The 27,970-nt window shown below is 36.0% G+C and overlaps 6 protein-coding genes across 6 annotated transcripts; 2 read left to right on the top strand and 4 right to left on the bottom strand.

Annotated features, from left to right (window-relative positions):
• The first annotated feature begins 792 nt into the window (after nucleotides 1–792).
• LOC115632922 lies at nucleotides 793–1,918 on the top strand. Its single transcript, XM_030530214.1, has one exon. It carries the CDS (start codon nucleotides 882–884, stop codon nucleotides 1,629–1,631), a length of 750 nt encoding a protein of 249 aa, XP_030386074.1. The 5' UTR covers nucleotides 793–881; the 3' UTR covers nucleotides 1,632–1,918.
• A 965-nt stretch (nucleotides 1,919–2,883) lies between these two features.
• LOC115633007 (cytochrome b-c1 complex subunit 8) lies at nucleotides 2,884–3,666 on the bottom strand. The gene is made up of 3 exons (XM_030530333.1): nucleotides 3,582–3,666; nucleotides 3,146–3,328; nucleotides 2,884–3,081 (listed from the first exon to the last, which is right to left on the bottom strand). Exons 2-3 carry the CDS (start codon nucleotides 3,318–3,320, stop codon nucleotides 2,987–2,989), a joined length of 270 nt encoding a protein of 89 aa, XP_030386193.1. The 5' UTR covers nucleotides 3,321–3,328; nucleotides 3,582–3,666; the 3' UTR covers nucleotides 2,884–2,986.
• Nucleotides 3,667–4,854: 1,188 nt separating this feature from the next.
• Nucleotides 4,855–9,524, bottom strand: LOC115633005 (glycine receptor subunit alpha-4). Its single transcript, XM_030530330.1, has 9 exons — nucleotides 9,435–9,524; nucleotides 8,703–9,378; nucleotides 7,328–7,455; nucleotides 6,356–6,763; nucleotides 6,138–6,296; nucleotides 5,881–6,036; nucleotides 5,568–5,763; nucleotides 5,330–5,507; nucleotides 4,855–5,259 (listed from the first exon to the last, which is right to left on the bottom strand). The coding sequence occupies exons 2-9, from the start codon at nucleotides 8,780–8,782 to the stop codon at nucleotides 5,008–5,010; spliced, it is 1,557 nt and encodes a 518-aa protein (XP_030386190.1). The 5' UTR covers nucleotides 8,783–9,378; nucleotides 9,435–9,524; the 3' UTR covers nucleotides 4,855–5,007.
• A 6,168-nt stretch (nucleotides 9,525–15,692) lies between these two features.
• On the bottom strand, nucleotides 15,693–17,697 carry LOC115633004 (nedd8-activating enzyme E1 regulatory subunit). Its single transcript, XM_030530329.1, has 6 exons — nucleotides 17,567–17,697; nucleotides 17,331–17,495; nucleotides 16,617–17,262; nucleotides 16,228–16,561; nucleotides 15,912–16,160; nucleotides 15,693–15,843 (listed from the first exon to the last, which is right to left on the bottom strand). The coding sequence occupies exons 1-6, from the start codon at nucleotides 17,632–17,634 to the stop codon at nucleotides 15,731–15,733; spliced, it is 1,575 nt and encodes a 524-aa protein (XP_030386189.1). The 5' UTR covers nucleotides 17,635–17,697; the 3' UTR covers nucleotides 15,693–15,730.
• A 366-nt stretch (nucleotides 17,698–18,063) lies between these two features.
• LOC115633006 (putative RNA-binding protein Luc7-like 1) lies at nucleotides 18,064–19,822 on the top strand. Its single transcript, XM_030530331.1, has 2 exons — nucleotides 18,064–18,324; nucleotides 18,611–19,822. Exons 1-2 carry the CDS (start codon nucleotides 18,138–18,140, stop codon nucleotides 19,609–19,611), a joined length of 1,188 nt encoding a protein of 395 aa, XP_030386191.1. The 5' UTR covers nucleotides 18,064–18,137; the 3' UTR covers nucleotides 19,612–19,822.
• Nucleotides 19,823–23,823: 4,001 nt separating this feature from the next.
• LOC115633002 (enhancer of mRNA-decapping protein 3) lies at nucleotides 23,824–27,679 on the bottom strand. The gene is made up of 5 exons (XM_030530328.1): nucleotides 27,489–27,679; nucleotides 26,517–27,215; nucleotides 24,675–25,771; nucleotides 24,531–24,615; nucleotides 23,824–24,438 (listed from the first exon to the last, which is right to left on the bottom strand). The coding sequence occupies exons 2-5, from the start codon at nucleotides 27,002–27,004 to the stop codon at nucleotides 24,129–24,131; spliced, it is 1,980 nt and encodes a 659-aa protein (XP_030386188.1). The 5' UTR covers nucleotides 27,005–27,215; nucleotides 27,489–27,679; the 3' UTR covers nucleotides 23,824–24,128.
• Nucleotides 27,680–27,970: the final 291 nt, after the last annotated feature.

Raw genomic sequence — 27,970 nt, 5'->3', positions numbered from 1 at the left:
CTGCGGAAACTGCAGAGATCTTTGCCAATTGAGCTCCAACAACGGCAGAGTTCTTTGGCTATACAGAACTATTACAGGCAACTATTAAATGCAGTAGATGATTTATAAATGTGGATGTTAGGTGTTAAAATTTTTTTTTGCTAGTACTTTTGTGGTGCTTATGAATAATGCTTGGGTCTAAAGACTTTACTCTCGAGCAGTGCGCATAAGCTGCACAAATGATCTGAATTTGTTTTTTTTGTATTTACACAATGTAGAGCTATAATAAAATTATGCAGTGATGTCAAAATAATTATTAATTAATTATTTATGCAAAAAAAAGGCTATCAATCTTTTAAGCGTAATTAATAATAATTTGAAGTTCAATTAAAGTTTATGAAGTACATGCTCGTACATACAAATAATGCCATCTGTAGCAATATATTTTCTATGATGGCTATTTGGTTTGCCTACGACAATGCTTAGATCTAAAGACTTCGCTTCGAGCTGGAGCTATTAAGTTGAAATGTACAAGTATTATAAGAAATATTGAACGCAATTATATCGAAAAGAATAAAAGCTAGACGCCAGACTCGGTATAGTTGTCCAATTATATTGTTTTTGCTACGGAGTATGCTTTATATATATATATACATCAAAAAAGGAAGCGCTAAATGGATGAGTCCAGCTTAATTTATTCGGAAGTTATTTTATCACTGCACCCTGTTTTCTCAGCAGCACGTGATTTTCACTTTTGATTTAGAAATATTTATTTACTTTTGCAACCTGAAATATAGAAAATTGTAAAATTAATCGTGCACGAGTCCAATTTTGCGAATCTTTAACAAGCATAGTCCACCAAAATTTTCAAACTATTCCAAATTCTGATTTAATCATCGACCATGCCAAAACCGCAAGATCGTTCGAAATCTAAGCAAGCACGACTAGAGCAGGAGGTTGAATTGCTGCGCCACGAGTTGGCCACGTTACGCTTTGACAGCGACGAGTTGCAAGAAAAGCACTCGGCCCATTTACGCCACTGTGGTGGTGGCGAAGATTGTCGTCAGTTACAGAATACAGCTCTCACCCAAGCGAAACGCATTAAAAATCAAGACATTTATATAGCCTTCCTCGAGGAGCAGATTCGGCAAACGCGTACTAAATATGAACAGAAAATTGGCTCTGTCAAGGTGAGTGCCAATCTCCTGGATGTAGAGCTGAAAAAGGTTCGGAAACAGTTGCACGACATTTCAAGCAAAGCACAGCAGGTCGACAAGCTTGAGCAAAAGCTACATGGACTGCAGCAAAAGTTAAAACGGCGAGACACCATTATTGAGCACTATAATTCACAGCACACCGACATTATGGCCATCATACATGAGCTGCAGTCCCGAATAGGTACTATCAAGCCAAGCAGAACGATGGGTACCCAAACGATCCAAGACTTGGAGAAGGAAAAGGAAGAGGACAATCATTTGGAAGTAGCGGGGACCGATGAAACATTGGATGTACAATTAGCGAATGAGTTTAGTTTTGCCTTCGGAATGGGCTATAACACAACTACTAACTTTGCTAATTTGACCTCAGCTCTAAAGAATAAGTTAAAAGTCCACGCAGCATCATCGACGGGGCAATGCGGCAAACCAAATTAGAGAAGGAAGGACCTTTCTTCGGTTTCCTATTTTAGTCTGATTAAAAAGCTAATACATATATAAAAAAGTAGTTGCGATAACAAGGGCTAGCTAGACGACTGACTCTTTTTATCACAGCTAACAAACTAGGGTAAATAATTACCCAAAAATATCACAAATATTTCTTTTTTATTACATATTTAGCTTCTGTAAAGACTATGATTACAATATGTAATTGCCTTTTTTGAGTAATGACAAATTTTCACATGTGTATAATGAAAAATTTATAAATATTCTTTTAAATTATGCTTTGACTGCAATACGTATTTATTGAAAAATATATTTATGCATACATTACCTCTCTGCATTAGAAACAATAATCAATATAATTCCATTACAAGTAAGCCTTTCATTCGACGATTGTTTTGCGCAATGCAAGAGAATGTAATGCAAAAATGACGCACAAAAGCACGTAGCATGAATACTTTATTGTGAATCAGAGCCAATTCCAAAAAAGTCATGGTAACTATAGCTATTGAATTCTAATTCATTCTTCGATGCACGCAGAAAGTACATGCTATTGGCGTTTGTCTCTCGAAGTAAATACATACATAAGTGTACGAGTAAGTACAAGTATGTAAGTTTTGAGTGCTGACCGAGGCAATTAAAATTTAACACGCATCGTTATATGAATAAATTGCCAATAAGGCCAGGAGTTCACGCATGTACTATGTACGAGTATATACACATATGCAGTTTGTAAGACAAATATAGCTAACTAACTACAAGTTTAAGCGACGTGCCAAGAAAGTACAAAGTTGAAATCCTTGATACCCTAAATCTTCTGCACTCATATTAAAAGGATTTAGAAAATTTCGGCAAGCGCAACCCGCGATACATTTTGGAAACCCTATAAAACATACATAGCATTGTCCTGTCCAATGATATTCCAATAAGAAACAATAGTTTCTTAAGGAGCTGTGTAAGACTGTTATTATTAAAAGCCTTAATGAGAAAAATGTTACCAAAAATAACAAGATATGTTCAAAAAATACAATTTCCTATAAAAATTAAGTTTCGATTACCCCGGTTTCCTTAAGTTGCGTTTACCAAGTTCGTAATATTCTTATTATACGGTGTTATACGGCGAAGATGGCATATTAGAGTATAGGGATATTGTTCCTGTTAAGATACTTGTTAGTATTACAACGTACATAAACGTTCTAAAGGGCGGTGTGAGATATCGAGGTTAAACTAATTGACGCGCAATCACTTTAACAGTGAATGGGATTAGTTTTATTAATTAGTTTATTTTTATCTTCATTTGTAATCACATCACTATGTATTTGCTAGATGGATGTAAGCTAATGGTTGATTTATTCATCATTTGCAAAGTCAGCGGGATTCTTGCGCAACAAAGCGGTATGGCGGCGCTCGGTCAGATCGTAGATGAGGTAGCCAATGATGAAGGCTGCAATACAGTATATAAATATATTATTAGTGTTCACAAATTGTACATTCAAATAATAACTTACGGGGGGCTACAATAAAAATATTGGAGCGGATGCGTCGCACAATGTTGGGCAGGCCCTTGCTGATGGCACCGGCAAAAGCGCGCTGCTCGAAGGGTGACAGCTTGTAGGTAACAATTCCATGCACTTTGGCAAGGTTGCCAAAGTGGGCGCCGTTCAAAATCGAGGTAAGACGCATCTTTGAAGCTGTAGACATTTTGACGATAGAAAATTATTTATGAAGAACAACATAATAAATTCACGATTATTTGAATGAAAATACATATAGTAATTATAAACATTTTACACTTAGCCTCAAAGAGGTTATGTAATTTGTGAACTTATAATTTGCCCGTAATGTATGATGTGCTCGTTGCACTCGCAAAGAATCGTTCTGGCATATTAACAGAACGCGGAACTTGTCACATTTTTGGCACATTCGTGATATTAATTTTTTTACCTTGATCAAGTTGAAAATGTTGTGCCTTAAATTAGAAATAAAATTTGACGTCCGTCCTCCTGCTGGGCCTGCTGTTGTTCTGTCACCGACCTAGAGATGTGCGTAAGCTTCGTGTATATCAGCTGTGATGAGAGAGCGTTACCAGACTAGCAGAACTAGATCGGCTCAACATTTTGAACGATTGAAACAACACAGAAAGCATTTGGGTTTCTGGTGAAACATACAATTTCATCCAACAGTACTTAAAAAAATATTAATATGCAAGACTTTAAAGTTTAAACGGAGTGTGCTTCGAACTTCCCCAGCGCGTTGTATTAATAAGTAGCGTAGCTAATTATTCCAACTTGAGAACTTTCAATTTGTTAATGTCGTTTATGTTTTTATTTTTATTATTTTACCGTCTTATCGTTGATTTATTTTTTTTATATTTTTACAAAGACAAATCCAATCATATAATGCTTACAACGACTATCTTCTAGAAAATAAATTCTAGACAAATTATCAGATTATTAAAAAACATAAATTTTATCTACCTACGTGGATGTAGTTAGCTGTAATTATTCTTTATTCTTAATCAATTAAACTCTTTTATGCTAGTTGTCACTTTAGCATACATCAATTTTGTGTTTTGGTGTGTGTATTTGTCGGAATATGTGTTTATGTAAGTGTACAGAGTTAAGCCAAATCAGCAACAACAACAGCTGCGGGCAGAAATTACACTTATGGTTAGAACTTCATGTACATTCCATTTGATTAAATCTAATACCAGAAGGAAAACATTGTTAAATTCACTTGTGCTGCATATACTCATATTTTGGTATCTTGGACTAAAATTTGGTATCTTTAGCCCTTCTAGTCTCCGAGATCTAATGTGATTTTAGACACATAAGGCATCTGTGTATAAAATTTCGTGTCTCTAGGTATTCTATGAGGTTCATAGGGAAGAACAGACAGGCAGGGGTAAATCGACGCGTCTTATCATTCTGATTAGGAATATTTATACTTTGTGGATAGCGCCACGCCTCCTTCTGTCTGTTACATTTATCACTGAGCACAAATCTAATATACTCTTGTACCCTTTTGGGTCAGCGTAAAAAAAAATAGTTGTATAAAAACTAAAAGAAAGGAGCTAATAAGATCCACAAGAAAATGTGATGTTTAACGAGGAAGGATAGGAACAAGTTCCAAAAGACTTTTTAGGAATTGGCTACAAAACTTTGCAGCAGCTTTATCTTTATAGAGTTTTGACATTAATATTTATAGTACTTAATACTGGAATGTGCATTAATTTAATTTGCAAAGGACTGTTGTAAACTATGAGATATTATAACTTATATATACATATTTACATACTAATATAATATTGGTACAACAATAGGCGACAAGAATTCACAAATATGGCAACAATCAACCTTTTTAAATGATATTAAAAACAATATACAAACGTCCAATAAAGCGCATTAAAAGCTAAAAACATGACTGGAAAAACGCAGCGGGAGCGTCTATCTATCCACATGGCAATTTCCTGTGGGGTCATGGTCGTAAACGTGTGCTCCTTTTCGTTTTTTTTGTCCTTGTCAATATCTACAACGTGATCGTTATTGGAATTATGTTGGCCCGATTCGTTGTTTGTCACAGTTCCGCTGTCAGCACATTCTGTCGTTATGATAGGCAGCGTCTGATATAGAAAACGACACATCATAAATAGAAATATGATCGCCTTTGATTAAATGATATTTAATACGAACATGAACAGTAAGATAATTATTAAAGCCCGCATTTACAGTTCCATTGCTCACGCTCACCGTGCTCGATACAATATTATCCAAGCTGGAACAAGAGCGGGTCCGGGACTCGTTGCTTAAATTACCGCCCATTTGACGGCGCGCCGGCCTCGGCGTCAACGTGGATTTTATAATATATTTACTGTTTGCAAATTAATTATTTGTAAGTAAGATTTCAATTGACTTTTATTTATACATTTACCTGTTCACCTTCTTTAGTTCAATATTCTCCTTGCGCCGCCATATTGTATTGACAAATGCGAACTCCACGAGGCTACCAAAAATAAAGAAAGTGCACCCCAAAAACCAAACTTCTGATACCTTTATGTAACTAACTTTTGGAAGAGTCTTGCTTTGCGACGAGGACAGTGTAATAAACGATAACATCGTGCTTGTGCCTATGTTAGAAACAAAACAATTAAAAACGAGTTGTAATGTTATCTTCGTCTGCTCTATAAATCTTTCCCTGTGTCGTGAACTTTTCATATACTCTACTGTATCAACGTCCGACTTACCCAACATTATGCGTGGCGGGGAGGCATCGGCCTGCAACCAGAAGGACACCCATGAGATGGCGACAATCATCATCGATGGCAAGTAATAGTCCAATAGATAAAACCCAATTTCACGCTTCAAGTCGACCGTAAAACTGAGTGAACTATAATCGCCCACTATAAAATAGAGTTACCATCATTCGCAAATCAAATTTAACAAATACAAGTGGAAAAGCTAAAGTGTTAGGCCCTTTTAGGTACAGAGCATAACAACTTACTGAATGCGCCATGCCGCAAATTGACATTATCTGAATGCACAATAGTTGTGTTGTGCCAAAAACGGGCCATATTGTATTCCGTCAAACGCATTTCGGGATCAAAAGATATGGGCGAATGGTCCTCCCATTCGAGCACCAAGTCCGACGTATTGTACATCCCTTAAAGACTGCTATTAATATCATGTCAACTTACAAGATGTATTTTGTTATATGCTTACAACTTTCTAAGTGGGTAGAGCAAAATTGCTGATCAAAAGGAAACTTCTTGAAGTTCATCCAACAATATAGAGTGGCTTGCATTCGAGTAGAAATAATAACATTTCCATCAGGAGATATTGATGTCAGCACATCCTTCTCGTCGGTTCCCAAAATACCCGATTCACGTTCATTTGCAAAAAATATGTGTGGCAACCATAGGCGTTCGCTCAAATGCTTTTGGCCCAAAATGTTATCTCTTCGCTCCGGCGCATATTCTTTGTAGGCTAAGCGCATATCCAGAAAACTTAATTGTAAAAGCGCGTGCATCTTAAATTGGAGCAAGTCGGAGTTTAGATTTTGCAGAAAGTATACATAAATCCTCGTCTTGACAACAATGGGCATACGCTTCAGGGTCACATTATTGTATTCTGAAGGAAAATATAAATTCTTCTTTTCAGTAAATATATATTAAAATTACATCAGTTTTATTTCCAAAGCCAAGTTGCCAATAGAATCAACACGTTTCCAAAACTATCGAAATGAAAAAGTACTTGCAAAGTATCAAAATTAAGTTACACCGTTAACCAATTAACAATTTTTGGTGTCTGTACCTGTAGCGAAATCTATATATTTGACACATGTTAGACGTCCTTTGTAAATTATACATATCGGTATGCAGAAAGTTAACAACACGAGCCAAATGAGAAAAAGCATGTGAGCGTGAACACACATCGGTAGGATTATTTTTCTTCACGTATACATATTTCTATTGGAAGACAATCTTAATAGCTTTTCGCGTAAGCTGCTTTTCTTTACTGGTGGAAACTAGACTTTTTTTAAGTTTAGGTTTCTTGGCAGGAGGAAATCGCATCCACCGATTATGTCTTTTAAAAAAATTTAAATATACGCATTTTGGTTAAAAATTGTGTGATTGATTTGTGAGTGCTGATGTTTGTTAAATGTTGCTATAAATCAGAACCATTTATACATACCTATTGGACGCTCCAAACGATCATACCGGCAAACGTGCGTTAACCTTTGAATCAGTTGGGTTTGTTGTAAAGTCCCAGCATTGGACAATGGAGGGCACTCTTCGCCATCTACGGTTTCATTTGCCGCGCTTAAACATAAATACAAATATAAATATAGTAACATAAGATATACGTTTAAAGCTATTAACACCTATGATCTCTGTACACAAAAAAATGTGTTTTAAAAAAATGTCAAAGTTATCATAAAATTTAATAATTGTCCAACCTAGGACAGATCTCATAAAAGAATAAATATTAAAAAATATATATTTAAATGTAAGACAGCAGATTTCCACTGTTTACATTTGTCCATTGGAGCGTAGTTTCAGCGGAACGTATCTATGTATTTGTACTGAGCGCTTCCCAACTTGCATTCTAGGTATAACCGTAGGTTGTTATAATAACTTAGAAGTTAATAACATTACTTTCATATAGTATGTGTTTATATATGCACACTTAGAAAGGTCGCAGGAAGGGTTTGGAAATTTAAAACATTTAAATACTTTGATTTAACCAAATGAGAAAGGTTTTGAACATTTTAAAATCAACCCGTTTTTCATATACAAGTACATATGTTTGTATTTATACAAATGGGATCCATTTGTATCATTGCTAGTATATTTAAAGAATATAATTAGATAGATAATAGAATTCATTTATCGTTGATAGGAAGAAGTAAATGGTTGGTATAGAAATACTATTCGCATTCTATTATGCTATTCTGCTGATTAAACTCCTTCCCGTCAGAATAGCAGAGTCTGATAACAAAATGGTAAGGCGTTTAAGCTACAGCTGCAAACAAAGAATTTAAAATAATTTTTTCTGCTTGCAAGAATTTGTTTTTGTCCATCTTTGTATCTTTTGCACCATATTTTATCACACAATGTGAAATAATATAGAAATACTATTCGCATTCTATTATGCTATTCTGCTGATTAAACTCCTTCCCGTCAGAATAGCAGAGTCTGATAACAAAATGGTAAGGCGTTTAAGCTACAGCTGCAAACAAAGAATTTAAAGTAATTTTTTCTGCTTGCAAGAATTTGTTTTTGGCCATCTTTGTATCTTTTGCACCATATTTTATCACACAATTTGAAATGAACATAAGTACATAGCAATTATAATGTAGTTTTTATCAGTACAAATTTTTTGTCTCTGACTTTACAATGTCATTTCTATTTCTTGTTTAACTCTTCTGTAATTAAAATCTATTTATGAAAATTTCTTGATATTTTTAAATGAATTTTTTCACAACTTTGTAAGAAAGGAAACTAGCTTTGAGTCTTCAAAAAAAAAAATTATAATTTAGTTACAGGAACAAAATATATATACTTACTTCACAAGCGTTTGTATGTTGATAAATATTAAGATCACTAATAACAAAATTGTACACTGCTCACAATAAAATATTTTCATTTTAGAAAATATATTACTTTTGTTCTACAAAGAGTATGTAATTGTTTATTATTTACGTGAGCGCGGCTGTAAAAACACGGCTTTTACTCAACTGTTTGTTATATATGAACACAAGTATACTATCGCATTACATTTCAAGACCCTGAATAACTCCACCATATGCACAATCATTTCGAATACACGCCATACAATTTACACGTCCTAGCTTGCCAATGCGACTTTCAATCGTCGGATTAAAAAATTAGTATATCGCAGCTCCTTTAAACAACACAGCGACAAGGACGACGTCTCTGTTTCACGGCAAATGTGTTGTTGCTGTCGCGTCTGTTTCTTTGGTTTTAAGCTCGGGCCGCGTTTGCGCTTCGTTAAAATAGCCTTTGCTGCTGCGCAAGACGCTTCGGAGAGAACTGAAAACAGTTAAGAAACCGCTTGATTATGCGCGCGCGACTCTGTCTAGCCAAAAAGTGATTGTTGTTGTTATAGTTGTTTGTATGTTCCTATGTGCTCTCGCTGATAAGGTAAGTGACTTTTAACGCCCGTGCTGTTGTTGTTGTTTCCTACACATCGCCCACACGCCACAAAAATTGGAATAGAACCTGTATGTTGATACCCATGTATATACTTGTATGTATGTACATATGAATGCATATACTTGTAGGTAGATGTGCTCTCCTTTTTTGCGGGTGTTTGCTCGGCCTATGTGTAAAGAGTTGTCAGCCGTTAAGTAGCGCGCATACGACACTGCAGGTTCGCTAGAGATCGCCTCACTTTTAAACTGGCCGGTTCGAGGAGCTGCAAAGATACATATATCAGCAGCAGCAAATTATACTATATTATACAATATAGTTATATCGGAAGCGTTGGTGTGCGCATTATATTATTGGGCTTTGTAACTAATGGCAATAAGTACGAGATACATATGTACATAAGTACATATTGACTTTTTGCAACAACTGAATGAAAAACAAACCGGTATAAAAGTCAAAGATAAGTCATAGCATTAGAAGCAATAACAACTTACTATATGTTAATTAATGTGTAGTGGCTTCCAAGACTACGTTCGCTAATTCTTGTTGTTTTAGTTAATATATAGATCGATGATGCATCTCTTTCCAGCAATGTTGTATGTGTATATGCGAATCGTGTGGCATTTGCTCCTTAAAATGTACACAGCTGCAAAATTGTAGTTTGTAAATAAACATTTAATTATTTTTATTTGCTTAGCACGCGATCCACGCCTATATGCACAGTTTCGCATGATCTGGATAATTAATTTATATAATTTTATGGTTTAGATTTGTTGTTCATTAATTGAAAAAGTTCAACAAACTTCTAATAAGGTCTTTACCTTAAGAGCTAATGAGCAAGCAGACGAATTGATAATTATGCTAGATTGCTTAGACAATCTGTTAGTACGCGGCCTGGCATGAGGTTGAATTATGATTAGTCTTTCGAATTGTTTGTATAAGTAATTTTAAAAAAATTTGATATTCCGTACAAAAGCGCTACGTGACAAATTTGTTACAAATGGTTTATTTAACAGGACAGTGGAGGTTAAATGAATTTTCAACATTAGGCCAAGCTTAGCTTCAGACCTATTATGAACTGTTAGAATTATTTTTAATGCATACAGGCATGAGGGAAAGTGGAGGAGGGTGAGGTTTTTAAGCAAATACAAGTATATTTTTTTTATACCCTGTACCTAAAGGGTATAGTTTTGTGCGAATGTACATATGCAACACATAGTAAAAATGTATTCTATTGAAATTTCAATAGGCTACTGTTTGTAATAGCTGGGGCGGACGGAATGCGATCAATCACATCGTCTCGTTATTTTAGGCGTTACCCTTAAAAATACAGGGTATAAAAATAAATTGTAAATGTAAATAGCATGTAATGGCTACCTAGCAGTCGTTAATCATCAAACATAGTATAATATATTCAATATATTGTGTAATGGTTACCAAGTCAAAGCCTACAAGCTACTAAAGCTAAGCCAAACCGAGTTATGAATGAATTTGAATCAACATCTCAATTAGCTTTATTATATGAACATAAGTAAAAATGAAAGTGTATTGTATGATCTTATCTTTACGTCTATAAAAATCGTATGCATGCCAAAGTACGTTTGAATAGACTACTACGAAATATTCTTCGTGCGATCCCTTTTTAAAGGAAGCCAGCATTCACGCCAAACAATGTACATGGGCTCTGCTGTTTAGGTCAAAAGAAATTGTTATCGTACGATATTAAGAGTATGTTGGTATAAATGTGCTATCGGTGCCTTCTTTGTGGCCCGGCAAGCGGTAGGTGTGACTTGTTTTCTTATTGTTGTCGGCCAGGGGCAACGGCAATAGCTCTGGGTAACACGGCGTATGCGTGTTTTTGTGTTTTTAGAGGTTGCCTTGTATTTACTTGAAATTTTATGGGTCACTGAATATTGACTTTAATATTTGTTGCACTTGCTATTTTTCGGATAAATATTGACCATATGTTTAATTATTTGCAGAGCGCGCATTAATAAAAGTTGTACTGTTTGCTATTAATTTATACGATTTGTACGTGATTTGTTCCTTTTGCATTTTGTCAGACTTTGGAGTTTGCCGCTACAGACGGTACATTACATATGTTTACCTAAAAAAAAATTTTATACATACAAGTATGTACACGCGTGAACGTTTTTTGTAGGTGTACTATACATACTATGACTTGACTACATGTATATAGAATGACTCATGACTGACTGAAGTAGTAAAATTTTATCTTAGACGACGTTGACGCTATGCAGACAGATGCTTGGCGTTGATTTGTCAGCGGGTTGATCATTAAACAAAGAAACGCAAATACCGTGCGAAAGTTTCTTTAATTAAAAATATTGTTGCGTCTGCGTTGAACCAAAGAACAATCACGAAGGCAATATACTCGTAAATATTGAAAAGCGAATATGCATACAAATAAACAGAAGTACGTAGAAAAAACGCGCTGATAAAGTTAAATATTTTGTTATAAATAGCAGTACAAATAATCGAAATTAAAAATATTTCCGCACAGTATTGCTGGATATTTTATTGTGTATACGTGTGTAGGTACATATATTTGATTACGCAGATTGCAACGACCGCCGCCCATAGATAATTAAAATTAGACAATTACTCTTTATCTATTGGATTGTGGCTCTAATATTAGACGATGACATTTACTAACAGTAGCTATATACTGGGCATAATCTACTATACTAGATTGCCTGCTTAAGCATGTTGCAAGGGTTGTCCATCTAGTTATACCCTGTACACAAAGTAAAAGTAAAAGGGTCTATTAATTTAGTGCGAATGTATGTAACACACAGAAGGATGCGTGGCAGACCCCCAAAAGTATACATATCACTACAAATAAGGTATGATAAGAGTCGATATAGCCATGTCCGTCCATCAGTCCGTCTATCTGTGTAAACGCAAGGATCCCGAAAAGTATAAGAGCTAGGATACCCAAACTTGGTATCCGGATTCTCCCAAGACCGAGATTGGACAAGTATATGTTTTTTTTTTCTGATGCACCCCACCTTTCCCATTTTTCGTGATTTTCCCTAACTCCCGTAATTCTCAAATTCGACTATAGCCTTCCCATCTTATTTATCTCTGTGTGCTTTTTTGGCAGTTGCTCTAATGTTGCTTCTCTTCTAGATAAGATGCCGACCACGTATTCAGAATTCAATGACGTCTTTGGTACTGCGTTAGTTGTTTTTGCCAACTTTATTTACTACCCTGCATATCTAACCTGGAGGCTTTAAGTAAACTTCATTTCTAACGAACACGTAATATTTTATTGCCAAGCGGGGTAATGGTGCGAAGAAATTTAAATTGTTTGGCCAATTCAATGAAGCAATAGATGCTGCATGCATGTCACGTAATAAAAATATTTTTACAACTTTTGCTGCTGAGTAGAGCACCCTAATATTTTTTGAATGAGTAATGAAAAGTTGACTGCTTGAAGCTTTTATCATTTGCTACGATTCCTGACGCGATTTTGTACTATAATCTGTTGTTTAACAACATGTTCTTTTTAAGAAGACAAGTATCAGTCAAATTGTTAACTTAATGTGTTAGCATTGTTTTATTCTCTATATCTTTCCCTTTAGAGCACTACTTGTGTGAAAGTTAGCTCTATATTAAATTTTATACCTATTACTTAAGTGCTGAATTGGATCATGTTACATACTCGTATGTACATAGACACTAGATCTTATGTACATATTGCTTAAATAATAAAGCTTTTATTAAATAAAATCGCACTAGGTTCTGTTCGATAATGCATTTTTCGTATTGCTTAGCATAAATTAAAGAAAGTACATACATATGTTTACAGTTCTTTGTTTAATAATTAAATAGTGAATTTTTAAATTCGAATTGTAGACAGAATTGATTAGAAGATAAGAGGATTCCTGAACATACGAAGTTGCTTGTCTAACTGTACTATAGAGTCAGAGATGCAGCCTCTTTCTACATATTATATATATAGTTTCAAGGAAGAAACGGCAATAAACAAGCGGCACATTGGAAACCCACACTCTGTTGACAAAACCAGCAGATTTTGCTCATTAAGATAGGATGCAATGACTAAGTCAAAACTGCCTTCTTCTACATATGTATTATATACATAATTTCAAGAAAGTATGCAGGGAGGCAAACATTTCTCGCAATCTAAAGTCGACCACAAATTGATTATTATAAAAAAAATTAACTTAAAATTTCGCTACAAAATGGAAATGAATTATATGTTTGGAAGTTATTATATTAAGTGTGTGCGAAAAGGCTTTTGAAAGAACGTTGTGTTGTATCTCTGTCTGGCTTCTTAACTATTCTTGCTTATGAATGGCCAGAACGCAAAAACACTCAAATAAACTCGAGATTGGGTTGGCTTAAGAAACTTAGTAAGATTTAGTTGTTTCTACCCCATATGTTTTTCTTTAGAAGTGCACATATCGAATATATAGTAAAGTTTTTCTTTTTGGACTTTGAACAAAATCAGCTTTTCCACAGGCATCTGAAAAGTGTGAGGATATAATGTTTTTTGATTTGTAAGTTTACACCCAGAAGGAAGAACAGTCTATTTTTGAAATATGATCAGGATGACGGGAGTAACCTTAATAGCGATACCCTTCGATCTGCTTCAACCACGATTTATAACAAAGTTATTTTTTCTACAAAATTAAAGTTACAATTTCCGTACTTATAGCATTACTAGCGTCCTGCTTCTGCTTCGCACGGGTATTTTTACAAAAATTTTAAAAATTATACATTTTTTAACACACATACTCAGTAAGATTTAGTTGTTTCTACCCCATATGTTTTTCTTTATCGAATATATAGTAAAGTTGTTCTTTTTGGACTTTGAATAAAATCAGCTTTTCCACAGGCATCTGAAAAGTGTGAGGATATAATGTTTTTTGATTTGTAAGCTTACACCCAGAAGGAAGAACAGTCTATTTTTGAAATATGATCAGGATGACGGGAGTAACCTTAATAGCGCTACCCTTCGATCTGCTTCAACCACCATTTATAACAAAGTTATTTTTTCTACAAAATTAAAGTTACAATTTCCGTACTTATAGCATTACTAGCGTGCTGCTTCTGCTTCGCACGGGTATTTTTACAAAAATTTTAAAAATTATACATTTTTTAACACACATACTTCTTCTTCTTCTTTTTGCTAGGAGTTACTAAGAAGGATTACAATTTATTTTGGATATATTTTTATTTTAATGATTTTTTGTTTGTTTTCAGATTTTTGGTATTCTTTATTAGGTCAGAGGTTCTCTGTAAAAGATATTTGATGTTTTACTTTGTGGTAGCAAAATAAATTGATTTTCAAGAGCTCCGACCCGTGAAAGGTCAACATACCGCAAAACATTGCTTTTGTATGTCGATCCCTACTAATTCGAAGGCTTGGCCCTGGGGCTACCGGAAATTGAAGCCATATAAATGAGCAAATGGGATCATCGGTATCCTTGGTAGGAGCTCCGAACAGGATAGGTCAACATACCGTAAAACATTGCTTTCGTATGTCGATCCCTACTAATTCGAAGGCTTGGCCTTAGAGCTACCGGAAATTGAAGCCATATAAATGATCAAATGGGATCATCGGTATCCTCGTTATATGAGCTAGTTGACCAGTTGCTGGGCCGTTGATAATGGTTGCTACATTTAAATTGTCTTGCAATTCCTTAAAAAGCAGCCTCGTCCATTGCACATGCTTGGAAGGCTTTAATTTCTCAAAAGCATGATTGCAATTCCGAATTTTACCGTCAATTTATGTGGCGGCAGTTCCGAAGGGTTTAGTGAATTTAAATGTCTTCGATATTAATCACGGTGTCGATCGATTTGTAATTTTTTATTTGGCTGGGGACTTTTGAATAATATTGCCTTAATATTTAAAGTGACAATGTTTCGAGGATTATTATGAACTGATAGCATGCTATTCAGGAGTTTTTTAAGGACATTTGTTTACACATTTGGTTACATTATTGGCGTTTTAGTAAGGATTCCTTTCTTTTTTGCAATATAAAATATAGCCCATGTTAACCGATAGTGTAGCTTCCCAACAGTGAAAGAATCCATTAAATCGATCCAGTAGATTCGGAGCCTTTTCAATTCAAACAAACAAACAATCAATTAGTATAGTTATATAAAATGATTATGCGCTGCCTTACCCAGTCGCACTGCAATATACACTGCTTTATCCAATCGTACTGCAAGTCGATGAACACTGCCTTACCTTCTCACACTGCTGGTCGATAAGCAATGCCCTACCAACCGCACAGCGGCTTATATCTAACTTAAACTGTGTGTGTAGCAACACCCGCCACATTACTACCTTAATCGCGATACCCTTTTATCTGCTTCAATCACTACAATCACGATATGTAACAAATCTTTTATTCACTTATTTTTACTACAGCCTTAAAGTTACGCTTTCCGTACTTATAGCATTATATATAAAAGTATTATCAATAGGCTTATATTGTTTGGTGAGTATTTTGATCACCTCCTGAGCTGCGCAACCTCCTGTAAAGTAATGTAAATATATTTATGAGTTTTTTTTTTGCAAAAAAAACCAAAACAACTACACTTGCCTATAAATGCGGAAACTGCATGTAGTTCTGCTCCGCCAAATCGACATATTTCGTGCAATATGTCGTCACTTATTGTCGCATGTAGTCCCAAATCAACTAACATTTTGCTTGCAATGCTCTTCAAGCGTCCAATATCCTGCTCCACAGTACAATCGCCTGGAATGTTTCCGCATTCAGTTAGGAAGCGCTCATAGGCGCGTAAAGCGAAGTTGTAAGCAGTGAGACTGCCCTGTAGTTCATTGTCTTCCACTAGAATATTTTACAGAAAGTGGTGTTATGAACTATTGCCACCATGAATTAAATGTATGCAACATACCCAACGATTGCAGACGACAGCTTTTCTCATACTCATCCGAAATTCGCGTGCCACGTAAAACAATCAACCCCGCAGCCTCACGACAAAGCAGACGAACTATGCGTTCATCAATACTGTCCATTGGCAAAGCCAACGCCTTTAGATAATCCTGGCACTTGTGATAAACATGATCGGCATCTTGCGCCGCCTGTTGTCTATAAATGTGCTGCAGAGCTATATAGGAATCTGTATTGGCTGTCATATCAGGCAGCACACCAGGCACTGGTAAATAACCTTTATTCTCTTGCACCACAAAATGCTTTAAAGCCTTGGCCATGATCCAAAAGGCATCACTCTGGAATAACACAAGTTTTTAAATAAGTTAGGACTATGGAAATATTTGTTGGCACCTTTTTATGTAACTGCTCGCATGCGTCATCATCGAAAATTTCTTTGAGACTAAGAGGTACTAGACCAGCTCCAAATGCTGTATTAACCGCCTTGATTGCCTCCTCGTAATTCTCCTCGTCGGCTGTCATATCGGCTCTTATCACTTCACGAAGTTCCGTTTTTTCCCTGTAATTTGACGGCGCCTGGCAACCGCCACCATTCTTGGATTGCCAAGCTTTCAGGTATTTGTAAAGAACCAGCAACCACGGTACTTTACTCGTAACCTCTGTGCTTTCTAGATGCTCACGTAACGCCTCGAATGGCTGCTCCAAGCGTAAATCGAATTGACGGTTATCAGGATGCGCTTCAATAATGCAATGCTCCTTTAGTTGTATACGTATAGTGCCCAACATGCCCAAGGAACGGCAATAAACAAGCGGTACATTGGAAACCCACAGTCTATTTGACAAAAGCAGCAGAGTTTGCTCATTAAGATTGGATGCAATGACCAAGTCAAAACTTTCGAAAAAGCTTGGCCGATTAGCCAAAATATAGTCAATGCTCTCATCCACATATTCGCCATTGACATCTGGATTTAGCTCTTGTAGTAGTTGCATGCAGGCGAGGGCTTTTGATTTTCCTATGTAGCTGGCATTTAAAAAAAAGCTGTGGCAACCAAAAAAACAATAAGAAAAATCTTTTAAATTTTCTTCTTTTTAAATATAACTTCTTACTTGTTCCCTAAATCCATCTCAGTCACTGTACTGCCGTCCGCCACCATGAACCCGCCTATACCGGGCAGCACCAAGCCTTTGGCTGTCTCACATCCTACAGCAGTCACGTTGACCAAGCAGATTGTTGCTGCCTCAAGAAGCGCTTGTCCGTGCTCGCCCCAAAGTCTGTACCATTTAGGAAATGTGGGTTTTAACATGTCACCACATTTACCCTGATTGTATTTTTATTTATTTACCTGATTTGCCTATCATATTTCTTGCTTTTATCCGACAGTTCGGGCGATTTTGGCGCTGGCGAAGACATTTTCCATAGGGATGAGCAATACCTGTGCAGCAAGTATTCATATCACAATCTAAGATGTATTAAAAGGAATATGTTAAATCTGTCACGGTTACTATAATGTGGCTGCTCAAACTAAATGAATACATTTTCACATTTGTCAGTACTTATTCTGCAAGACTTTTCAAAAAGTTCAATTAACTATCTTTATAGAATTTTATTATTTGCTATTCTATTTTACCCAGTGGAACAAAAATTGTAATTTCCATTAAATTTTTCAATACAATTTATGTTGTATCTTGTACAACATCTTGTATATCGATAACATTTACATTCATCGACTCTATTTTACAGTTCTTTGGACCACAGTAGAGTTAAACAAAAATTTGTTGTGTTTATCAACACTTGTGCTTGAGCTCTCATATTTGCATATATACATATTTTCGTAAAAAAAAAGTAAGTGTGAAAGTGCACGTTTGCTGCAATTTACAAAATTGTTTGCGGTAAATAACAAAAGTAACTTAAGAATGAGCGCACCTAGCAGTAAAATGTCCGCAACTGACCAAATGCGTGCAATGCTGGATCAATTAATGGGAACAACGCGTAATGGCGACGATGCCCGTGGAGTTAAATTCTCCGATGCACGCGTCTGCAAGTCTTTTCTGCTTGACTGCTGCCCACACGATATTTTAACGTCCACACGAATGGATTTAGGTGAATATTATGTGATATTATCATTGACTATTAATGATATTTTTAAACATGGTAAAAGTAGCGAGACACCTTACGCCGATGTACTTGCCCTTCTCTTTTGGTTGGGGAGCACAACAGGTAGTGCGCATTCGCACTGCAGCCAGTTGCAAGCAACGCCTTGGTTGCTCCATTTGTCAAAGACCAATTTTTTAGGTTTTAACAAAAATCGGCTAAGCGCTGTTATGCTCTGTAACGAAGTTTAATAGAAATGTAGGTAATAGAACTAACATAATATTCGCATGTTTAGGTGAATGTCCAAAGGTCCACGATTTGGCTTTTAGAGCAGATTATGAGAGTGCATCCAAAACACGTGACTACTACTACGACATCGAGGCAATGGAGCATCTACAAGCGTTTATTGCTGACTGTGATAGACGTACGGATGCGGCTAAGCAACGTTTGAAAGAAACGCAGGAGGAGCTTACAGCAGAAGTAGCAGAAAAGGCCAATGCTGTGCACGCCTTAGCCGAAGAAATTGGCAAGAAGTTGGCCAAAGCCGAGGCACTGGGCGAAGCAGGCGAAGTCGAGGACAGTATGGAGCTGATGAAAGAGATAGACGAGTTACGTGCAAAAAAAATAAAAGCAGAGCACGAATATCGTACATCTATGCCTGCATCGACGTATCAGCAACAAAAATTACGCGTTTGCGAAGTGTGTTCCGCCTATTTGGGCATACACGACAATGATATTCGATTGGCGGACCACTTTGGTGGTAAGTTGCATCTGGGCTTTCTTACCATTCGAGAAAAGCTTATTGAACTGGAGAAAACGGCGGCGCCTCGCAAGGCAGAACTGAAACGCACGGGTAAGATACCAGATCGTGACGAGGATGCAAGGCAGAGAAATCGGTACTTTGTAGGTGGCCGTGAGCTAGATAGGCGTTCGCGCGTTCATCGCTCAAGATCGAGGGAACGCCAACGTCAGCGTGATGCAGAAAAGAACCAAAATGAGCGTGGTAATGGGCGAAGCGCCGAACCTGGACGCAGCACTGAAGGAGAACGTGGGGGTGTCGGCGGTCGTGAGGTAGATGGCGGTCGCAGTGGACGAGATCGTGAAAGAGAACGTGACGGACGTAGAGACAGAGATCGTGAACGCAGTGAAAGAGGGCGAGGTGGAGGAGTTGGTGATCGACATGATGACAGAAGGCGTTCTCGCTCCAGAGGTCGTTCACCCCGGGATCGCCGCAATTACAGCAACTTTGGCCACAACCGGAGACGCTCCCACTCACATGAGCGCTATCGTCGCTAAGGCAACGAAACGAATGGGCGCCAAGGCGGGGAACGCACGTACGTAGCATTAATCACTATCAACAGCAATTACCAATACTACAGAAACAACTAACTAAAAAATAAATGACGTTCAATATACACATGGATACAAAATCCACACACTCTTGTTAAATGTTAATAATTTAATTTATTTTCCATCCTTAAAGAAAATAAAGCTAAACATTATCCAAGCTAATTGTACAAACACAGAGACAGAAAATGTAAGCGAAAACACTTCACATATTTAGACCAAATTGGCAATCTCAGCCTCCCTGACAAGTGTTGATTTATTTCCGTATGGTATGTAAAGGCCGAAACTTAATTAGAACCCAATTCATAGTCATACGAAACAATTTCAACAAATTGCATTCGAAACTAAACTACTTTCTCAGCTCACCACGTTCTTCTACGACCCCTCTCTTTGCACTAAGTGAGTCACCGCCCCGGTATTTGGGCTGATTTCCCGTGTGTTATACGCTGCGTTAGGGTAAGCGTTTTGGACCGATAACTGCTATTAAAATCTGTAACCCATAAGCGTTCTTTAATTAAAGTGATTTTACAGCCCATATAAAACTGCGTATTCAGTTCAACGCTTGGACTGGGTATGTATAGAGTAAACATTAAACATCAAAAAGCCCTGTTTCCATTTTCAAAATCCATTATGAAATTTTGGCCACATTCTCATATAAATGTTTTGGGTACGTATTCATCCTGCCGGCATTTAAGCCATTGTGAATGTGTGTGTTGGGTACGTATGTTTATATCCAAAAAGATGTAACGGCGACGTTGGTACGTATGCTCTTCAGTAGAATTCACGCAAGCGTTTTAAACTCAAACCTAATCATATAAAGAGCAGGATATTTTCTTCGATTGATGGCTTATCTTGACTTTGAGATTTAGCGTTGCTTCGACATTCATGCGTGACTTGAGCACTCTATAGGCAGTGGTGTGCATGTCAACCTAAGGAGCTCCAACTACGCTGCGCGTACGTATAAAAATTAAATAAAAAAATCGCGGTTCATTTATATCAACTCAAGCATTTTAACTGATTGTCTTTCTTATGGGAAAATTCGAATTCGAATCGAAAAAGGCACAAAAAAGATGCGGGCGCTAACATCTATGTATGTGAGTATGTGGGACTACCGCTAATTTCGTTTCTTTCGACAGCATTTTAACGATTACAAGAACTTTAGGTAGAATTCGTTTTAAAAAATCAATAATGTTTTGGGAAAAAAGTTAACAAGCGGGTAAGAAAATAATGTGAGTATGATTTACCTATAGCTCATACTATTTAAAAGATAACTCAGCCATTATCTGAGTTCTCTTTTATTGGCATCATTTTGGCAATAAACTTGATTGTCCTAAAATCGGACAGCATTTTAGGATTATGGCAGTTGTCATATTTTCTGGTCTTATACAGGCACCAGAATACCCGACAAGCTGCGTACCCAATAACTCATCTCAGGACAAAAGAATCATCAACTTTATAAGCTATAAGATTAATAAATCAATCAATTTAGGACATTATTACTCTCATCATCAATAATAAAATTTCTGTTATAAGTATACAAGTATGTATGTATATACATATATGTATATGTGTGTCAACATTTTCATCTAATACACTAGAGGAAAGTTAACTCGAAATTGATTTACATTTCATTGCATACTTGTTTAATTTGACAAAAGTCGGTAAAAATTATTTTTCCTCTTATCGTAGCTTATATTCTCTTCTTAGGGACAACAAACAACCATTTCATAATATTGCGTTTTGAGATTTTAATAAATAAAATAAATATTTTAATAATATTGTGAATGAAATTTGTAAAAACATGAAATAAAACTGAGTTGTAATAAAATTTAATCTATACGTATACATATATGTATTTAGTATTAGTTCAACCAAATAAAACGTTGTCGATATTCTTAAAAACTCACACACAATTTAATTCTTAGATGTCTATTCACTAAACCGTACGAACCTGAATAAAATATTTAATATCGACGTGACTTCGCTAACTATTTGTGGGAAGCTTTTATTTAACATGATAAATAAGCAATCCATTAAGGAGTGGAAGATTTCTAGCGATAGGCCCACTACCAAAGTTGCAGTTTTTATTGATCGATCGTTATTATATATGGGAGTGAGGCAGCATTTGTGCAGCCCGGCTCCTTTATGTTGAAAGACATATTTTTACTAAAAAATAATCAATGAATCGTGTAGATAAAGAAATATAAAAAATGATTTTCTTGTAATCTGTGTATGGTGGCTTTTTGTAACTGGTGAATTTGTGGATTCATGCTATGTAAAGTTGACAGGAGGTTGAAAAAGATAATATGTGCCCATCCAATAGAGTATCTTTACCTTCTAAAGAATACTCTCACTGTTATTATGCTAATTTGTAATATAACTGCCTGCTTACATCTGCCCCGCAACATCAGTAGGAAATAACATCATGCATGTCAAGAGCCGTTAATTTTCCAGAGAAGGCTTGCTTTATTACCGGATGAAAGTTTATTTGATTTTTTGTGTTACAACTTATAACATTTTCTGACACAGCAGAAAGTGGATGTTTTTTTATTGCGAATCTGTATTAGTTTTGGATAATTTTTTAATTAACATTACAAAATTAAGTATTTCAAACTACTGTGTGTTGTTTTGTTAAATTACGAGATAACCTTCTCAGTTTGCGTTCCATCTAATTATATACAAACAAATTTATTGTACGTTAATTTAAGGTCTTGACAACGTTTTCATTAAGTCATAAAATCACTATTTATAACTTTATTAAAATTTTGTACAACTGTTTATAGCTACTGTTGGGTTTTTATTTATATTCTGATATTTTTTTATACCTAGGCAAATTTTGAATTATTGGTCGACATTTTTATATCAATATATTTATGAATGTGTCTTTATAAAAAATATTATATGTAGTTTTCAAGATGTACATATGATGTACTAGCCCACGACTACAGCTTGTAATATTCATAATTGTTTGTCATCGTATTACATTACACTATTAGTTATCTGTTTATTCAGTATTCGATGGGCATCAATTCTGCATTAAAATGAATAGTTGCAATCTATATGGTAATACGAGTCGTGGTTTTACTTTCATTTTATTTTTACATTTAATGTTTTGTTTGCACTTTACTAATTATTTTATTTAGCATTCGTTTTTATACCCCAAAGGGTATACTAGTTTAGTGCGAATGTATTTAACACGTAGATGTAGGCGTGGCAGACCTAATAAAGTATATATAATATAAATATCAGGATGACGAGAAGAGTCTATATTACGATATCCGTCCGTATGAAGCCTAACCCAGCCGGTATAAGCGCTAGGCAAATCAAGATCCGTCCCACCACAATTAGTGATTTCCCAAATATCCCGTAATTTTAACCCAAATTTGGCAATTCCGAATAGTGGTTCTGTGTCCGCCAATTTTAAATGAAGTTAGATCCATAAATTTAGTCCCTGCCCGCAGCTGTTGTTGATATTGCTGCTTTGGCTCAATTCTGTACTGCACATATACAAAAACAGAGACACAACTGATGCTAAGCATGCATTACATAAACATATGTAGCATAATTGAATTAATTAATTTAAGCTAGAAGATTTTAGTTGACCTTTAAAAACCATTTAAATTAATTGTTTTGTCGAATTGGATACAGGGTATTTAAGAGTTGGGCCTGGCCGACTCTAGCATTCCATTCTTGTTTCAAATTAGATATTTAATTTGGCATTTATTGCTCGTATGTTTAATTACTACTCAATATCTTTTACTTAAGCTATATGATATATATATGTACTTGAATTTCTGAATTGTACATGTTATTTACAATTTACATTTCTTTATGTATATTTTCCTGTATTTGCATTGTTTTTTAGCGTGCTATTTGATATTTTGTTATTTCTAATATAACGGATTTTGTTCATAATTTCAAATCTGTATCTCCTGAAAAATTAAAATAGTTAAAGCTAACACTTTCTTTGCGGCGGCAATCTAAGATTTGCCTTTTTGAAATATAATAATAAAATGTGAAAATTATTCAGGAAGTCTTTAAGTTTATTATGATGTGAATATGCAGTAACGGAATTAAATGTAAATACTATTCGAATAAAAAAAAGATAAGAAAAATTATGCCCGACTTTTTTAAAATTAGATACAAGACTAGTTTAAAGAGCAAGGAAATCGATAAAAAAAAATTTGGATGCAAAAAATTACAAAAATACAGTTTTGGCCATTTGCCAGGGCAGCATTGGTAATTAAAAAACGTTCTAAGGCTAAAAACTAATATGTATTAATAATAAAATTATCGAATTTAATAATGAGAGGCTAAAAGCTAGATTCACACTAAGGTGGACTCGGATGATCACCATAAGTGTACGCTGATTGGTTAGTTAGTTTTTTGTAAGTGTAACTGTGTGTGCTAGTTTGTATAGGCCATGATATAGTTCCGTTGATGATTCCGCTGTTCTTATCAGTGTTTCAGTCCTTTGAGTGAATCGGTATCACATATTTATGTCCGTACGGACTTTTGTACTTAATGCCACAATCACGATAGAATTTTTCCGGTATACCTAAATTACATAAAAATAATCTGCCACAATTGCTTGTTGACATTGCTGTTGCTTCTGAAGGGGTAGCTATCGTCGTTGAAGTACTTGGTGTTGTCGCAACTAAAGATGTTTTTGTTGCTGTAGATATGCCATTCAATGGTAATATGGGTAATATTGAGTACTTGATAGCAACATCTTTAATGCCACACGGTGGCGGATCTAAAGCAAGAACTGATGCTCTGCAAACGGGAAAAAAACATTACATTTCTAATTTCAACGCTTGTCTCTACTCGCCTAATTAAACCAATACATTTTTTCGTAATATACCTACCGATTGACACTTAGCCATTTTTTGACGCCCTCTGAAAGATGCGAAGTGTTTGTAGACAATAGTACAAGATCTGGCGTAGGTAACGCTGAAAGATTGATATAAAGTTTCAGACAAAAATCTTATTAATTAAAATTGTGCACTCACAATCAACAGCATGTACGACGGTGTTATCTGTAGCTTTAAACAAAGTAAGTTCAACGCTTTTATGCTCCAACAGCTGCGCTTGTTCAACATAAAGCGACACGGTCAGACCATGTGATGCCAACTGGCGACCTGTTGCCGCTCCTACGTTGATTGTTTTGTTAGATGAGAGCGAATTATCATTTACACCATCACATATGATGGCAATCTTTGGCCACTGGTGATAATTTGTTTGCGTTAAACGCCTCGCACCGCCTAGCAACGTTATAGCCAAATCGCTAGCGCCACGCGCTAATATATCCATCTGCCGCTGTAACGACAGGCCCGCTTTATCAGCGCTCAATTCGATCTTATTACGCACAAATGCCGGTATTGTAGGTATAATGAGACCATCGTCGGTTACAAAATCCTTGCTGCTATCAAACAAGCTTTCAATCTGACGTAGCTGCAGTGGCTTGCTTGTCAAGATGTTTTCATCATGCCTATACTTTTTCTCTTGCTTTAGCTGAGCGCGCACCGAATGACGCACCACGTCTGGTTTTTGATGCGTTGACTCAATATCATCCCAAATGGCTTGCTTGTTAAATAGAGCCAGGTTGCCTTCGAAATCAAAATCCTCCTGCGGCAAATCATCAGCATCCGTCCCAAACGTTTGTTGCTGCTGTTGTCGCATACTGCTCTCACGGCGCAAGCGATTGCGTTGTTTGTTCTTGCCATTTGCGTTACAGTTTCCGTTAACATAAGAGTTGTTTTTGCTGTTCATACTTCCATTCCGTCTGCTACCAATGCTGGCATTCTGACCATTGCTGGAACTCGCCTGCTGACAGTGCGCACCATCATTCCCAATGATATCTATTGGTTTACTTTCGCCAGGCGTTTCACAGCACACGCCACTGCTGCTGCTGCCCTCCGCGCTACTGCTAAAGTATTTCTCCATCGGTCCAGTGATGCAGCTACCTGTTGCGCTGTATGCAGCGCTGCCCATTTTCACCTCTACCTTAGGCGGTATCATATTGCCGAAGAATGCGGCCACACTGTTTGGCGTGGTGACCTGCGAGTGTTGCAGTTGTTGTTGTTGCTGCTGCACATTGCTTGGCTTACTAAAACAAAAGTAAAATATTTTGTATTTTTTGTTGTTAAAATTTCAATGAAAGCAACAATCTTCAGACAATATTTTAGTATACATGCATACATAAAAACTAATAAAAATAACTGATAAGACCCATGCACTAGTTTTAACAAAAATAAATACATATGTACATACAAGTATGTTTATACAAACATACATACATTGTCGTGACTATTTTTATATACATTGGCTTCAACTTTTGTATACCCTGTACCAGAAGGATGAAAGGAGAAACTATAAAGTATAATCGCCGAATGTATATAACAAATACATGTATGCCGAGGCGAATCGGTATAATGTTCGTTCAACGCCCCAAAATTATTGAGCCATAATACGTAGGTGCACGAACTTGATATACAGACTTGCCTTGTTCAAATTCCAAGCAAGTTTATTAGAATATAGCCTTATTATTTTATAAATCTACTTAGAACGGTCGATGCAATCAATCTTGATTGCAAAAACTTTGTGGTTCTTAGGAATTGAATATGACAAAATTTCTTTTTAATTAAATGGCCGTAGCTGGGAAAAGGGATGGTACGTGGTATCGGGCATACAAGACTTTACTCGATTGTCATTGTAATAATATATGTACATATGTATATACCTTTGACATGTGATCTTTCATTATTGTTCATGGGTATTAACAAAAATCTTAAAAATGGTCTGTTCTGTTTTATTTATGTTAACTTAAATAAAAATATGATGATTTTATTTACCTCTGAGCGCCATTTGTGTTTGAATTGAGTTGTAATTGTTGCATTGTATCGGTCAATGTGGAATTCCTGCCTGTACTGCCAGAAGCGCCTTCAATGTCGCTGCCATTCCTGATGTCATAATTATTAGTATTACCTCTGCCTTTAACTTGTTTTTCCCGTTGCATACATTGTTGTTGTTTTTGGAGTTGCTGATGTTGCTTGGCGCCAAGTATGTTTGAGAAATTGGGCAATTTTACCGGTGTCGGTTTGTTAATCACAGTGGGCGTGTGCGATTCAGCATTATGTCCTGCAGCTGGCAATAGATTGATCTTCAATATATCAGATGATTGTAGTACAACTTCAGCGTTTTGCTTGCGCAGAGGGACACCGTTTCGAAAGGCACGAACTATTGTAATCTCCGATGCGGTAATGTCCTGAATAATGCCCTGAAAGACACCCAGCTCATCATCGCAAACAATTGAAACTGCTCTGCCTATCCAATCTTCCATTAAGGATATATATTAAAATCAACGTGCTCGACGAAAAAAGGTGAACGGTTTTATTTTCTGCAATTACTTTTGAATTTGCAGAACCCGATTGGAGTTTTTAGTATTTTGGTAGTAGTTGTTTTTATTGTTTTTTATTGGCAACACCTCACCGTGTATCTTGCACCTTGATTAAATGGATTTAGTTTGGCGGTTTTTTGCATTTGCCTATTAGCTGCGAAGAAAATTAAATATTAGTTTCATCGAGTAGGTCTAATCACATATGTACGTAACTACAGGGATATCTTTATTTCGAAACAAACATTTATAAACAAATCTAAGTATACACTGCAAATATAAATACAATACAATTTGTAATATTGGAGTTTTCTTCCATATTATGTACATAGGTATATATATATTTAAAAACGGAAACAACTATAAGCTAAAATATCCTATAGATCCTATTAGAATTTCTTTCATTCTATAATCGCGGCATTGTTCTTACTCGTTTTTGATACGCAATTTCCAGTTTCTGCTCCGCGCTTTTACTTTGCGCGACGCAGGCACCACAAGTCACACACACACAACGCACCAACACCACAATTAAAGAATATCTGCAATACCACTGAATCTTTCGATTCTGCGACGTTGATTATTATTTATCTGACTTTCAGTTATTTTCTAATTTAAATTGTACAAGTCTCTTATAAAATGCAGTTTCCCTCAACAGTTGAAATTTACTTAATTCATTTATTTATTGCAAGCGAAGCACGTCGACTACCTGAAAATACATCACTGAAAATTCGTTTTCTAACACCAACAAATGTAGTGCTGACAATCAATCCATTACTACTTTCAAGTATTTCAGATGACTACATTTGATATAGCGTATTTTTAACAAGCTTAACAAGAATATTTTTATAAACCGGCATATTGCTTATTTGTAATACTATGGATGGTGGCCCATAGAGAGGTATTCTTCGTATA

Source organism: Scaptodrosophila lebanonensis, unplaced genomic scaffold (genome assembly GCF_003285725.1).
Source record: "Scaptodrosophila lebanonensis strain 11010-0011.00,11010-0021.00 unplaced genomic scaffold, SlebRS2 tig00001415-arrow-pilon, whole genome shotgun sequence".
Classification (NCBI taxonomy): domain Eukaryota; kingdom Metazoa; phylum Arthropoda; class Insecta; order Diptera; family Drosophilidae; genus Scaptodrosophila; species Scaptodrosophila lebanonensis.
This window is presented reverse-complemented; position numbering and strand designations above follow the sequence as displayed.